Source organism: Papio anubis, chromosome 5 (assembly GCF_008728515.1).
Source record: "Papio anubis isolate 15944 chromosome 5, Panubis1.0, whole genome shotgun sequence".
Lineage (NCBI taxonomy): Eukaryota > Metazoa > Chordata > Mammalia > Primates > Cercopithecidae > Papio > Papio anubis.
This window is the reverse complement of record NC_044980.1, coordinates 133,204,728-133,216,905: the sequence shown is the minus strand read 5'-3', so window position 1 is coordinate 133,216,905 and position 12,178 is coordinate 133,204,728. Positions and strand designations below refer to the sequence as shown.

The window sequence follows — 12,178 nt, the reverse complement described above, 5'->3', positions numbered from 1 at the left end:
ATCTCAGCACTTTGGGAGGCTGAGGCAGGCAGATCACCCAAGGTTAGGAGTTTGAGACCAGCCTGGCCAATATAGTGAAACCCTGTCTCTACTAAAAATATAAAAATTAGCCAGGCATAGTGGCAGGCACCTGTAATCCCAGCTGCTCGGGAGGCTGAGGCAGGAGAATCGCTTGAGCCTGGGAGGCAGAAGGTGGAGTGAGCCAAGATCACGCTACCGCACTCCACCCAGAGCAACAGAGCAAGACACTGTCTCAATCAACCAATCAATCAATAGAACAAAGGAATATTTTAACTTATTAAAGGCAATACAGTTTCATAAAATGTAAAAATACATGAGAAATCACACCAAACTGACCATATACATAAATTCAACTTCTTTCCAGATTTAAGAAATAATTTTATAAAACTGCTTCCAAAGGGTCCTTTTGCAAAACTACTTGAAGTACCTGTTTTTTTTTTTTTTTTTTTTTAAATAGGGACAGGGTCTTGCTGTTGCCCAGGCTGGTCACCAACTGCTGGGCTCAAGCGATCCTCTTGCCTAGGCCTCCCAAAGTGCTGGGATTATAGGTGTCAGCCACTGCAACCAGTCTAGTACCTCTTTTCTTGATCCAAGTTCTAGGGTAAAACATTTTTGGCTTGAAAGAATAATTCTCAAGTTTTCTATGCTACAAATGACTGACAATTTTTTCACATGACCACAGAACAAACCTTGGGCATCTGTATACCATTTAGTTTACTAAAGTTACAACATGGTGTTATAGCTGAAATAAATGATTTAATAACTTATTCAAAACTCTTTGGGAAGAGTTCCGCCAGGATTCCTACATGAGTTTGAGGCGCTTGTCCAAGGATGGGGAGAAAAATGTTGTCTGTTGAAACTAGGAGTCCCAACAGGAGCTGGCCCTTGCAGGAAAACCCTTGTTCCTGGTATGCCGGAAAAACTTGTCAGAGGAGCAGAAGAGGAAGATGGGGAGCTGCCTGATGGGTCAATGGATGGTAACCCTGAAATAAAACAGGTCCAAGACATCCAATTAGCTAAAACTTTAAAATTGAAAGCCCAAGAAGACTTCCACCAAGGTGAGATAAGCTGTAAAAATAACCAAACAAATAAATAAAAGATAGCATGTGGCTCATTTTCATAGACCACAGCAAAAATAATCCATCTATGTGATACTGTATGGCCAAATCCATTTTTTTCTTACAGTCCAGAAGAATATTGCCAAACAGCACTACATACAGAAAAATGGGCTCAATGTTTAAGAGTGTCAGTCACCTGGAGTAATGTTCTAGATGAATCTCAAAGCTTTTAAATGGAAGGGATATGAAATGAGACTATGCTGTAACTAAGTAGCGCCCAACAATAACTTCTGCATTCCCTTTTGTAGTCAATCTCAAAGTACAGCTTTTCATCTATATAACTATAGTCATTTCCTACAGAAGATAAGTAACAAAATCTACCAATGTTTCCTTCCTCACAAGGAGGAAAAGCATACTACTAAGGATAATTTCAGCATTCTATCTGATAGAAAATATCAACAGTTGCAAAATATATCAAAGTTTCTATCTAGCTTGTATAAATCTGAACTTAGCCATCTTCTTAAACTCCATTACTTTCTCTGAAGAATGTATTAGGAAAAGAGGATGAAGGTCTGGAAAAGGATTATGGTTTCTTATTTCAGGAAAAAGTAGTTAATATCAACATTGATTGTCAAAATTTCTTTTAAGCAGGTCTTATTTTCAGTTTGATTTCCACATCATTAAAAAAAAATGACTTTGAGATGTAATTCACATACTATATAATTCACCCATTTAAAGTATATAATTCATTGGATTTTAGTATATTCACAGGATTATGCAACCATCACCACAATCAATGTTAGAACATTTTTGTCTCCCTTAAAAGACACTCCATACGCATTACCTGTCATTCACTGGGTCCTCACCCTCATATTTCCATTTCTTTCTTTTTTTTTTTTTTGAGACAGAGTCTCGCTCTGTCAACCAAGCTAGAGTGCAGTGGCGCGATCTCGGCTCACTGCAAGCTCCGCCTCCTGGGTTCATGCCATTCTCCTGCCTCAGCCTCCCGAGTAGCTGGGACTACAGGCATCCACCACCACACCCGGCTAATTTTTTGTATTTTTAGTAGAGACGGGGTTTCCCCATGTTGGCTAGGATGATCTCGATCTCCTGACCTCATGATCCGCCCACCTTGACCTCCCAAAGTGCTGGGATTACAGGCATAAGCCACTGCGCCTGGCCTCATATTTCCATTTCTAAGCAATCACTAATCTTTTGTCTCTATAGATTTGCCTACTCTGGACATGTGGGTAACTTAATGCATTTCCTACTTATTTCAGACTTTCATTATCGTGGTAGGCAACAGTAGGAATTATTACTTTGTGCTTTCCTGGACAAAAAAAATTAAATTTTCTAGTGCTAACCAAAGTAGATGTTAGCAAAATCTAGAGGTAGTGAGAATACTGAATGTGGCTTTAAAAAGTCTGTAAGTAGGAAATGAATCATTTCTTTTGTTTTTTATTGAAATGAATAATTTTTATAATAACCTCTTTTGTTTGTTTGTTTGTTTTTGTTTTGAGACAGGGTCTTGCTCTGTCACTCAGGCTAGAGTGCAGTGGTGTGATCACAGCTCACTGCAGCCTCGACTTCTGGGCTCAAGCAATCCTCTTGCCTAGCCCCACTGAGTAGCTGGGACTACAAACGTGTGCCACCACACTGAGCTAATTTTTTTCTTTTTTTAGATGGAGTCTTGATCTGTCACCCAGGCTGGAGTCCAGTGGCGTGATCTCGGCTCACTGCAAGCTCTGCCTCCTGGGTTCACGCCATTCCCCTGCCTCAGCCTCCCGAGTAGCTGGGACTACAGGTGACCGCCACCACGCCCGGCTAATTTTTTTGTATTTTAAGTAGAGACAGGGTTTCACCGTGTTAGCCAGGATGGTCTCGATCTCCTGACCTCATGATCCGCCCGCCTCGGCCTCCCAAAGTGTTGGGATTACAGGCGTGAGCCACCGCGCCTGGCCCCACTCTGAGCTAAGTTTTAAATTTATTTTTTATCGAGACAGGGTCCCACTATGCTGCCCAGGGTGGTCTCGAACTCCTGGGTTCAAGTGATCCTCCTGACTTGGCCTTCCAAAGTACTCAAATTACAGATGTGAGCCACTACACCTGGCCACTGTCAATATTTTTACAGTGAAATCTGTCAGTCTTTTGTAAAGATCATGATAGCCTTTTTTTTTTTTTGGAGACAGAATCTCGCTCTGTTGCCCAGGCTGAGTACAGTGGCACAATCTCGGCTCACTGAAACCTCTGCCTCCCGGGTTCAAGCAATTCTCCTGCCTCAGCCTACCGAGTAGCTGGGATTACAGGCACCCACCACCATGCCTGGCTAAATTCAGTATGTTTGGTAGAGACGGGGGTTTCCCCATGTTGGCCAGGCTGGTCTTGACCTCCTGACTTCAAGTGATCCACCCCACTCAGCCTCCCAAAGTGCTGGGATTACAGGTGTGAGCCACCATACCCAGCTGATAATGACAGCTTTTAAAGATCATGATGTGCATTTTAGGGACATAAATGTAGATGCCACATAAATGTACTTTTTATTAGCTTTACTGAGATTTAATTCACAAACCATATAATTTACTCATTTGAAGTTATACTATTCAGTAGCTTTTTGTATATTCACAGAATTGTGCATTCATGACCACATCAATTTTAGAACATTTCTGTTATCCTAAAAAGAAACTGAAGCTGAGCATGGTGGCTCACACCCGCAATCATATCTCTTTGGCATGCCAAGGTAGAATAAGTGCTTGAAGCCCAGGAGGTTGAGGCTTCAATGAGCCATGATCACGCCACTGCACTCGAGCCTGGGCAACAGAGTGAGGCCCTGTCTTTAAAAAAAAAAAGAAAAGAAAAGAAAAGAAAAGAAAAGAAAGAAAAGGAAATTCTGCACTCCTAAGCTATCACCTACCCTCCAATCATCCCTTCATTCTAGGTAACCACTAATCTACTTTCTGTCTCTATGGATTTGCTGATCTGGATGTTTCACATAAATAGAATCATAAAATAAATATCTGGTCTTTTGTGACTGGCTTCTTTCATTTAGTAAAATGTTTTCAAAGTTCATCCATATTATAGCATGAATCAGTACTTCTTTTTTTTTTTTTTTTTTTTTTTTGAGACTGAGTCTTGCTCTGTCGCCAGGCTGGAGTGCAGTGGCGCAATCTCAGCTCACTGCAAACTCCACCTCCCATGTTCAAGTGATTCCCCTGCCTCAGCCTCCTGAGTAGCTGGGACTACAGGAGCGCACCACCACACCCAGCTAATGTTTTGTATTTTAGTAGAGACAGGGTTTTACCATGTTGGCCAGGCTGGTCTCAAACTCCTGACCTCATGATCCGTCCACCTTGGCCTCCCAAAGTGCTGGGATTATAGGCGTGAGCCATCACGCCCGGCCCTTTATTTCTTTTTATACCAAATACAAAATATTACGTTCTATAGATATACCACATTTTGTTTATCTGCTTGTCAGTTAATGAACATTCGGTTGTTTCTACATTTTGGCTATTATGAATAATGTTGCTATGAACATTGGTTTTTCTATAGACATGTATCTTCCCTAGGAGTAGAATAATGGGATCATATGATCACTCATGTCTAACTTTCTGAGGAACTGTGAAACTGTTTTTTCAAAGCAGATGTACCATTTTACATTCCTACCTACCGTGTGTGATGGTTTCAATTGTCTCTATATCTTTCCCCATCTTCTTAAGTATTACTATTTTTTTTTTCTGACAGTCTCTTTTGTTCCGGCTGGAGTGCTGTGGCATGATTTCAGCTTACTGCAACCTCCGTCTTCTGGGTTCAAGTGATTCTTGTGCCTCAGCCTTGCAAGTAGCTGGGACTACAGACCTGCACCATCATGCCCGGCTATTTTTTATATTTTTAGTAGAGATGGGGTTTCACCATATTGGCCAGGCTGGTCTCAAACTCCTGACCTCATGTAAACCCCTCGCCTCAGCTTCCCAAAGTGCTGGGATTGCAGGCATGAACCACCAAGCTCAGTCAGTATTACTACCTCTTACCTGAAAACTAGGAAAGTAAACTATATCCATGAAAAGAGCATCAACAAAAGAAACCATACAAGCAGTTAAGAAATGGGGCCAAGCTTATTAATCCCAGGACCTAGAAGGAAGGTCAAGGATTAATGCTTTCTATCACATCCTGGGTACTGGCAATGAGCTCTTCTTTCACCCTGAGGCTTCTCAAATTCTATACTACTTTCCCCAAATGAAAAGTCATAATATGGCCGGGCGCGGTGGCTCAAGCCTGTAATCCCAGCACTTTGGGAGGCCGAGACGGGCGGATCACGAGGTCAGGAGATCCAGACCATCCTGGCTAACACAGTGAAACCCCGTCTCTACTAAAAAATACAAAAAACTAGCCGGGCGAGGTGGTGGGCACCTGTAGTCCCAGCTACTTGGGAGGCTGAGGCAGGAGAATGGCGTAAACCCGGGAGGCGGAGCTTGCAGTGAGCTGAGATCCGGCCACTGCACTCCAGCCTGGGCGACAGAGTAAGACTCTGTCTCAAAAAAAAAAAAAAAAAAAAAAAAAAGAAAAGTCATAATATATGCCTATTTACAGAGAGGAAGGGAAAAAAATTTAGAGAATATTTTGGACCACAGATAGCCATATGCAGCCTTCTATTTCTATTTGAAATACAATATAACAACTATATTTTCCTGAATAGACAAGTAAATGGAAACATATCTGAAATGAAAGCTAAGGCTATGCCATATTCATAACTCACAAATAATTTTAAACAACATTGATCAGTTTATAATTAGCAACAAGGTAGCATGGGATATGGGGCAGTTTTCCAACTGGAAGAGAAATGCTAAGAGGCAATAGTGCCACATTCTGGGTCAGTCATATTTTTAATTTGTTTTTCAGAACACTGCAGATTAGACTAAAATTTGGCTCTTAAACTACAGAAAATAGATTCTGGTTCTCCAAATATCTCCAAGCCAAAACTGACCTCAAATCTGTCTATATATTTCTCATAATGCCTCAGCAGCTAATTTATAATTTCAAAGAAGCAATAGCTAAATCTATGTTGGTCTTTCAAAAGTAAGAGCCTATAAATGACTGGGTCTCTTCAAATAGCTGTATCTAGGCTGGGCGCAGTGGCTCATGCCTGTAATCCTAGCACTTTGGGAGGCCAGGGCAGGCGGATATTGCCTGACCTCAGGAGTTCGAGACCAGCCTGGGAAACATGGCAAAACCCTGTCTACTAAAAATACAAAAAATTAGCCGGGCACGGTGGCGCATGCCTGTAGTCCCAGCTACTTGAGAGGCTGAGGCACGAGAAATGCTTGAGCCTAGGAGGTGGAGGTAGAAGTGAGCTGAGACTGGGCCACTGCACTCCAGCCTGGGTGATAGAGTGAGACCCTGTCTCAAAAAAATAAAACAAAATAATAAAAATAAAAAATAAAATACATAAAAAACGAATAGCTACACCTAAAATAAACAACACAGAGTACTAGTAAACAATGTAAATTATGAACTGGTGCCTAAACACCTTTGCAACTTCAATTTTTTAAATCTAAGAAATGCAAACAATCACTATGATTTTTTTAAAGTCTGTAAATTTGGAATCCTTGAAACATCCCTGGAATTTTTTTTTATTAACATGAATAGACACCAATTTTATTAATACGAATAGACACCAAGAAAATGGACTTACACCATGGTGTAACTCCCTTACTATGAGGGACAGAAAGATCATAGAGAGAATCTAAAGCAGCTCATTATATGTGAGTGATTTACCTCTTGCTACTTTTTTTGTCACTTAAGGTGAGATTAGGCCGTAGGCGCTCCAAACTGAACTGCAGCAATAGTTAATAACTTACCAACTGGACTAGTAGAAACTCGCTGGGAAGGTGGTCTGAAGCCAGGTGCCTTTGAGTTATCAGGATGCATGTTTTCCAAGTGTCCAAGCACTGAGTTACCCAGGAACGCTGACTGAACAGTGAAAGAGGCATCTGCAGCCACTCGTGAGGACAGTGGACCATCTCCCCAGCCCTGGTTAGATGGCACCTGACTACTATCAAAAAGACTGCTGAAGTGATTGAAAAGTGTGGCTGGGCCAAATGTAGGTGGCAAAGATTTATTTGCTGGGTTTATGTGCATCTGAGAACCATTCATAATGTTCACAGCTGAGGAAAGCTGCACTGTAGCTGGTGGGCCTTGAGGTGGTGTTAAAGTAACTGGATTTGTAACAAAAATAGACTGGGGATCCTGGTGAATAGTTGCATTTGGTACCATGGAGTAAAAAGAACCTCTGGGCTGCATTCGATGAGAAACTCGAGGTGCTGGTACAGCTAACTGAGGTAAATTACTGGTGTCCTGATTATCAGCAGCAACCATTCTGGGTGATGTCAAAGTCAATGGAGCAGGTTCTGAGTTAGATGCAAAAGGCATTGACATAGGACTTAAATCACACACACTGGATGGCTGTGCCTCCTCTTGTGTGTTACCGGAAGTAGGAGTGGGACTACTGGATGGGTGAGTTTCTGGAGCTCCCGGGGTGTTGCTGGCAGAGCTACTGCAACTGTTTGCAGCTGAAGATGGGGTACATAGGTTTGCCATGGGCTGGTCCTGTGTGGACACTTTCTCTTTGGTGGGTGGCACAGCAGAGAAAGACTCCATCTTTTGTGAAGAAAGCTGTGCTTGAGAAGTACTTGCAGGTAGAAATGTGGTAGGAGCTTGCCCGCTAGTGATAGGTGCAGAGGAGACAGAAGGCAGGGAACTACAAGTGCTTGTCACAGAAGAAATCACTGTTGCTGGAGGACTCGTCTTAGGCACACAGGCAAACAACTGCTTTCTGACTGATGAAGGAGTCCGGGTATTAGTGACACACAGTTGCTGATTGGCAGCAACTACAGAAGAGACAGTGATAGGACAACTGGCAGTAGCTAGTCCAGCAGACTCTGAGGGTAAAACAGTCCCGTTCTGGTTAGGTAGACGGCTTGTGTTATTATGCTTTGGAGAGCTATTTGTGTTGCCAGGATTCACAGGTCTCACTGGGAATGGTCCCCACGTGTTAGGAGAAGGTGAGAAGGTTCCTCCAAACTGGGCCATGGGTAAGCGAGGATGCCGAATCTGCTGCATAGTTTGAGCAGCCAGCAGGGCAAAATGAGGGTGAGGATAAGCTAAGGGTAGAGAAACTGGGAAAGAAGAACGTACATTTGTTGGAACATTCTTATTAAGTTTATTAGCGGGCTGGAACGTAGATAACGTTGTTGCCTGTGAAGTTACAAGAGTTGGAGCACCCAAAGGAAATGCATTTTTACTGGAAGCTGCTGTGGTACCTACTCCAGATGAGAAGTTAGCATGAATTGATTTGGTGCTGGCAGGTGTTCTGATATGATTTTTAGGAATCAAGTCTTCCAGTTCCTTAGCAGGATCTTGAATGAGTGCATTGATTAGTTGAACTGCATATCTTGTTGATTCTGTGCCACCCCTGGGGAAAAAAAAAAAAACAGAAACAAGACCAAAAACATTAAAAAAAGAAAACAAACAGGTAATCTTAACCATCAAATAAAGTTCTTAATTATACCATACCTAACAAAGGTATGCTTCTTATAATTTCTACTCAGAACTAGCAGTATACATTTTGCACAATTACCTTATTGTGATCATTCTCTCGCCATTCTTATCTTTTTGTTTATCCACATCAATATGGGCACCAGTAACATCTTGTATTGCAGTGATGTTGCATCCTCCTCTTCCCATTATCCTGGACACCACTGAGGCTGGAACAGACAATTTCTTTGACCTATAAAATGAAGAATACACATGAACTTATGAAATTAAATGTCTCTTTATTAAAAAAGATGTCTCAGTAAGTATGTTCATGGACATTTTGTAGAATAACATTTCTCAAATGCTAAAGAGGAAATTATTAAAAGTTTTTATTTTAGAAACTGATCTCTTGTAATATTGAATTGAATTTAGTAAAGTTAAAAATTACATTGCCTCTGCAGTTTCAGAGAACCTAACTTTAAAAATTACACTGCCATTTAAAACAAAAATTATATTTAAATCACTCACAATATAAGCATTCAAATCTGCCCAAAATAATACACATCAACTAAACTACAATGACCCTGTTAAAATAGTGAATACCATATTATTAAAATCCACACAGAATAACCATGCTAGCTTATTCATTTTAAACCAGTATCAACAGCTCATACTTAGCAACAAAACATAAAGCCTCAGGTCAATGATGAGCTGACATGTATTCTGAATCTAAAGTTGATTATTAGTACTTTAGTTCTAGAATTACTGAGACATGAGAAAGAAAAAAAGAAAGAGAAAGCCTTTACATTTGAACTACATAAAAAGCAACTCAGGTTATCCCAAAAAGCCAAAATTTCTTGTGTCATATAAAATATGCATGCAAAATTTATACACTGCTTCTAAGTTTACTTTAGCATATTCTGGATTTAGTGTGGCAATGCAGTTTAAAATAATGATCACATTCAAATTATTCATTAATTAACTAGGTAGCCATCTCACATGAGAAAGGGAAAATACATGAAAGTTAAAAAGATGGCCGGGCGCGGTGGTTCAAGCCTGTAATCCCAGCACTTTGGGAGGCCGAGACGGGTGGATCACGAGGTCAGGAGATCGAGACCATCCTGGCTAACAAGGTGAAACCCCGTCTCTACTAAAAAATACAAAAAACTAGCCGGGCGAGGTGGTGGGCGCCTGTAGTCCCAGCTATTCGGGAGGCTGAGGCAGGAGAATGGCGTGAACCTGGTAGGCAGAGCTTGCAGTGAGCGGAGATCCGGCCACTGCACTCCAGCCTGGGCGACAGAGCGAGACTCCGTCTCAAAAAAAAAAAAAAAGAAAAAAGAAAGTTAAAAAGATGGAACTAATTCTATTTACCTTCGTACAACTTCTTTCCACCCTTCTTCTCTTTTCTGACCCCTTTTAGGGCTAGTGAGATTCAGCTTTATGTTTGGAGAGCTTAATGGCAATGACACTGTCTTATAGCTGGTTGACAAGGAATTAGGATTCACTTCACCTTCAAGTCTAAGAAGAGACAAATAGCAAGTACAATAAAAGATAAGTTTTAAGATAGAAACTCAAGGGAATATTCCTTTATAGCCAGAGTTATGCTGAAATATTAGTATTAAACTTTGGCACATCAAATAATCAATGAGTCAGAAAAACAGAAATAGAGCAAAGAGCCCATCATTTATTTTAGTATTAAAATGGATTCAGATGCCAAAAATTAGACCAAAATCAATAAAAATGACATAGTTAGATAAAATCAAAGCATACAAATACTTTCAACTTCAGACTATGAATCCTATAAACATTTCTAATAATCTCATTTCCCAACTAGCACATGATCAAGAGGACATGGGTGAATTTCAGTTTTGAATATTGAAGACAGATAATGTGGTAGAATTCAATTGTTTAACACAACTTGTACTTGGATAATATACTTCAAATTCTTGTGCCAGGCATGAAGAAGGAAAGGTGCAGGTAGAGTTAACAAATCAGAAACATTTACCGTGTCTGAGTTTTGGAAGTAGCAGTACTTGTCTTTTCTTCTTGGGAATGAAGGAGCAGTGAGGGGTATTTAGAGGAATTCACATCCATCACAAAATTTAACTCTTGGCTTTTACCACCACTGCTACTCTCACTGTTGCAGTCTGTGCTGTCCAAGTTATCTGAATCACTATTCCCACCTGCACCACCACCTCTAGGTTCTCCATTTATTTTATTTTTATCTGCCTTTTGTTGGGCTAAAGACATATGTTGTTCTGGTAAAATTAAATGTGCTGTAGGAGGGGTTTCTTTTGTTTTGTTCTTCTTATTTTTCCGATTGGCGCTGGGAGTTGTCACCACGTTGGCCCGTTTTTTCCCAAACACATTTGTGAATGTTGCAGATGTTGCAGAGATTCCAATTGTGGTGGTGGTGGTTGCACTAGGAGGTTCTATGGGAACTTCTTGCTCCACTGAAATGGTTAAAAAGAATAAAAATCATACTGAGAGTCACAGATCTCAAAACAAATTCTGACAGAATATATTTGATAATTCATAATAATTCAGACTTTTACATCATATTTTCCTTTCACCAGTATTCACTAAGAAATAAAAAAATCTTTATTTATTCATTTTTTTGAGATGGAGTCTTGCTGTGTCGCCCAGGCTAGAATGGAGTGGTGCGACATCGGCTCACTGCAACCTCTGCCTCCCGGGTAGCTGGGACTACAGGCACACGCCACCATGCCCGGCTAATTTTTGTACTTTTAGTAGAGATGGGGTTTCACCATGTTGGCCAGGCTAGTCTCAAACTCCTGACCTTGTGATCCACCCGGCTTGGCCTCCCAAAGTGCTGGGATTACAGGCGTGAGCCACTGCACCCAGGTGAAATAAAGCAATCTTTTACTGTGGCCAGGCGCAGTGGCTCATGCCTGTAATTCCAGCACTTTGGGAGGCCAAGGCAGGTGGATTGATTACTTGAGCTCAGGAGTTCAAGACCAGCCTGGACAACATAATGAAATCTTGTCTCTACAAAAAATACAAAAATTAGCTGGGGGTGGCGGTGCACACCTGTGGTCCCCGCTACTTGGGAGGCTGAGGTGGGAGGATCACCTGAACCTGGGGAGCAGAGGTTGCAGTGAGCCGAGATTGCGCCACTGCACTCCAGTCTGGGTGGCAGAGGGAGACCTCATCTCAAAAAAACACACAAAAAAAATCTTTACTGTTGTTAGCCTAATAAATAATTTACTATTATTTGTTGTTAGAACAAATATACAATATATTTTCTTGTCTAAGGTAGTATAGGACACACATATTAGCAATATTCTTAATATTCTTTTTTTTTTTTTTTTTTTGGCTCCTGTCACCCAGGATGGAGTGCAATGGTGTGAACTCGGCTTACCACTTCCGCCTCCCGGGTTCAAGCAATTCTCCTGCCTTAGCCTCCTGAGTAGCTGGGATTACAGGCATGTGCCACCACGCCTGCAATCCCAGGCTAATTTTGTATTTTTTTTTTTTTTTAGTAGAGATGGGGTTTCACAATATTGGTCAGGGTGGTCTCAAACTCCTGACCTTGTGATCCGCTCTTGGCC

General features: G+C 41.2%; 1 protein-coding gene and 1 non-coding gene across 18 annotated transcripts in view; one reads left to right on the top strand and one right to left on the bottom strand.

Moving 5' to 3' along the window:
* Positions 1-12,178, bottom strand: part of LOC101003154 (ankyrin repeat and KH domain-containing protein 1) — a 140,988-nt gene that overhangs the window by 14,052 nt on the left and 114,758 nt on the right. For 13 of the 17 annotated variants that reach the window (XR_002522773.1, XM_021939730.1, XM_021939732.1 and 10 more), the window contains 5 exons: positions 10,612-11,059; positions 9,978-10,124; positions 8,710-8,859; positions 6,932-8,544; positions 828-1,004 (listed from right to left, as the gene is read on the bottom strand). Coding sequence is in view for 16 of the 17 variants with exons in the window: in XM_021939730.1 (XP_021795422.1) it covers positions 828-1,004; positions 6,932-8,544; positions 8,710-8,859; positions 9,978-10,124; positions 10,612-11,059 (2,535 nt within the window). In the remaining variant the exon portion in view is untranslated. Of the gene's footprint in view, positions 1-785; positions 1,005-6,931; positions 8,545-8,709; positions 8,860-9,977; positions 10,125-10,611; positions 11,060-12,178 lie in introns of all 17 variants that reach the window. The other 4 variants (XM_021939735.1, XM_021939737.1, XM_021939740.1 and 1 more) reach the window with 2 other exon arrangements.
* On the top strand, positions 9,305-9,381 carry LOC116275140. The gene has a single exon (XR_004184099.1). It is a non-coding gene; the product is annotated as a small nucleolar RNA SNORD45 (small nucleolar RNA).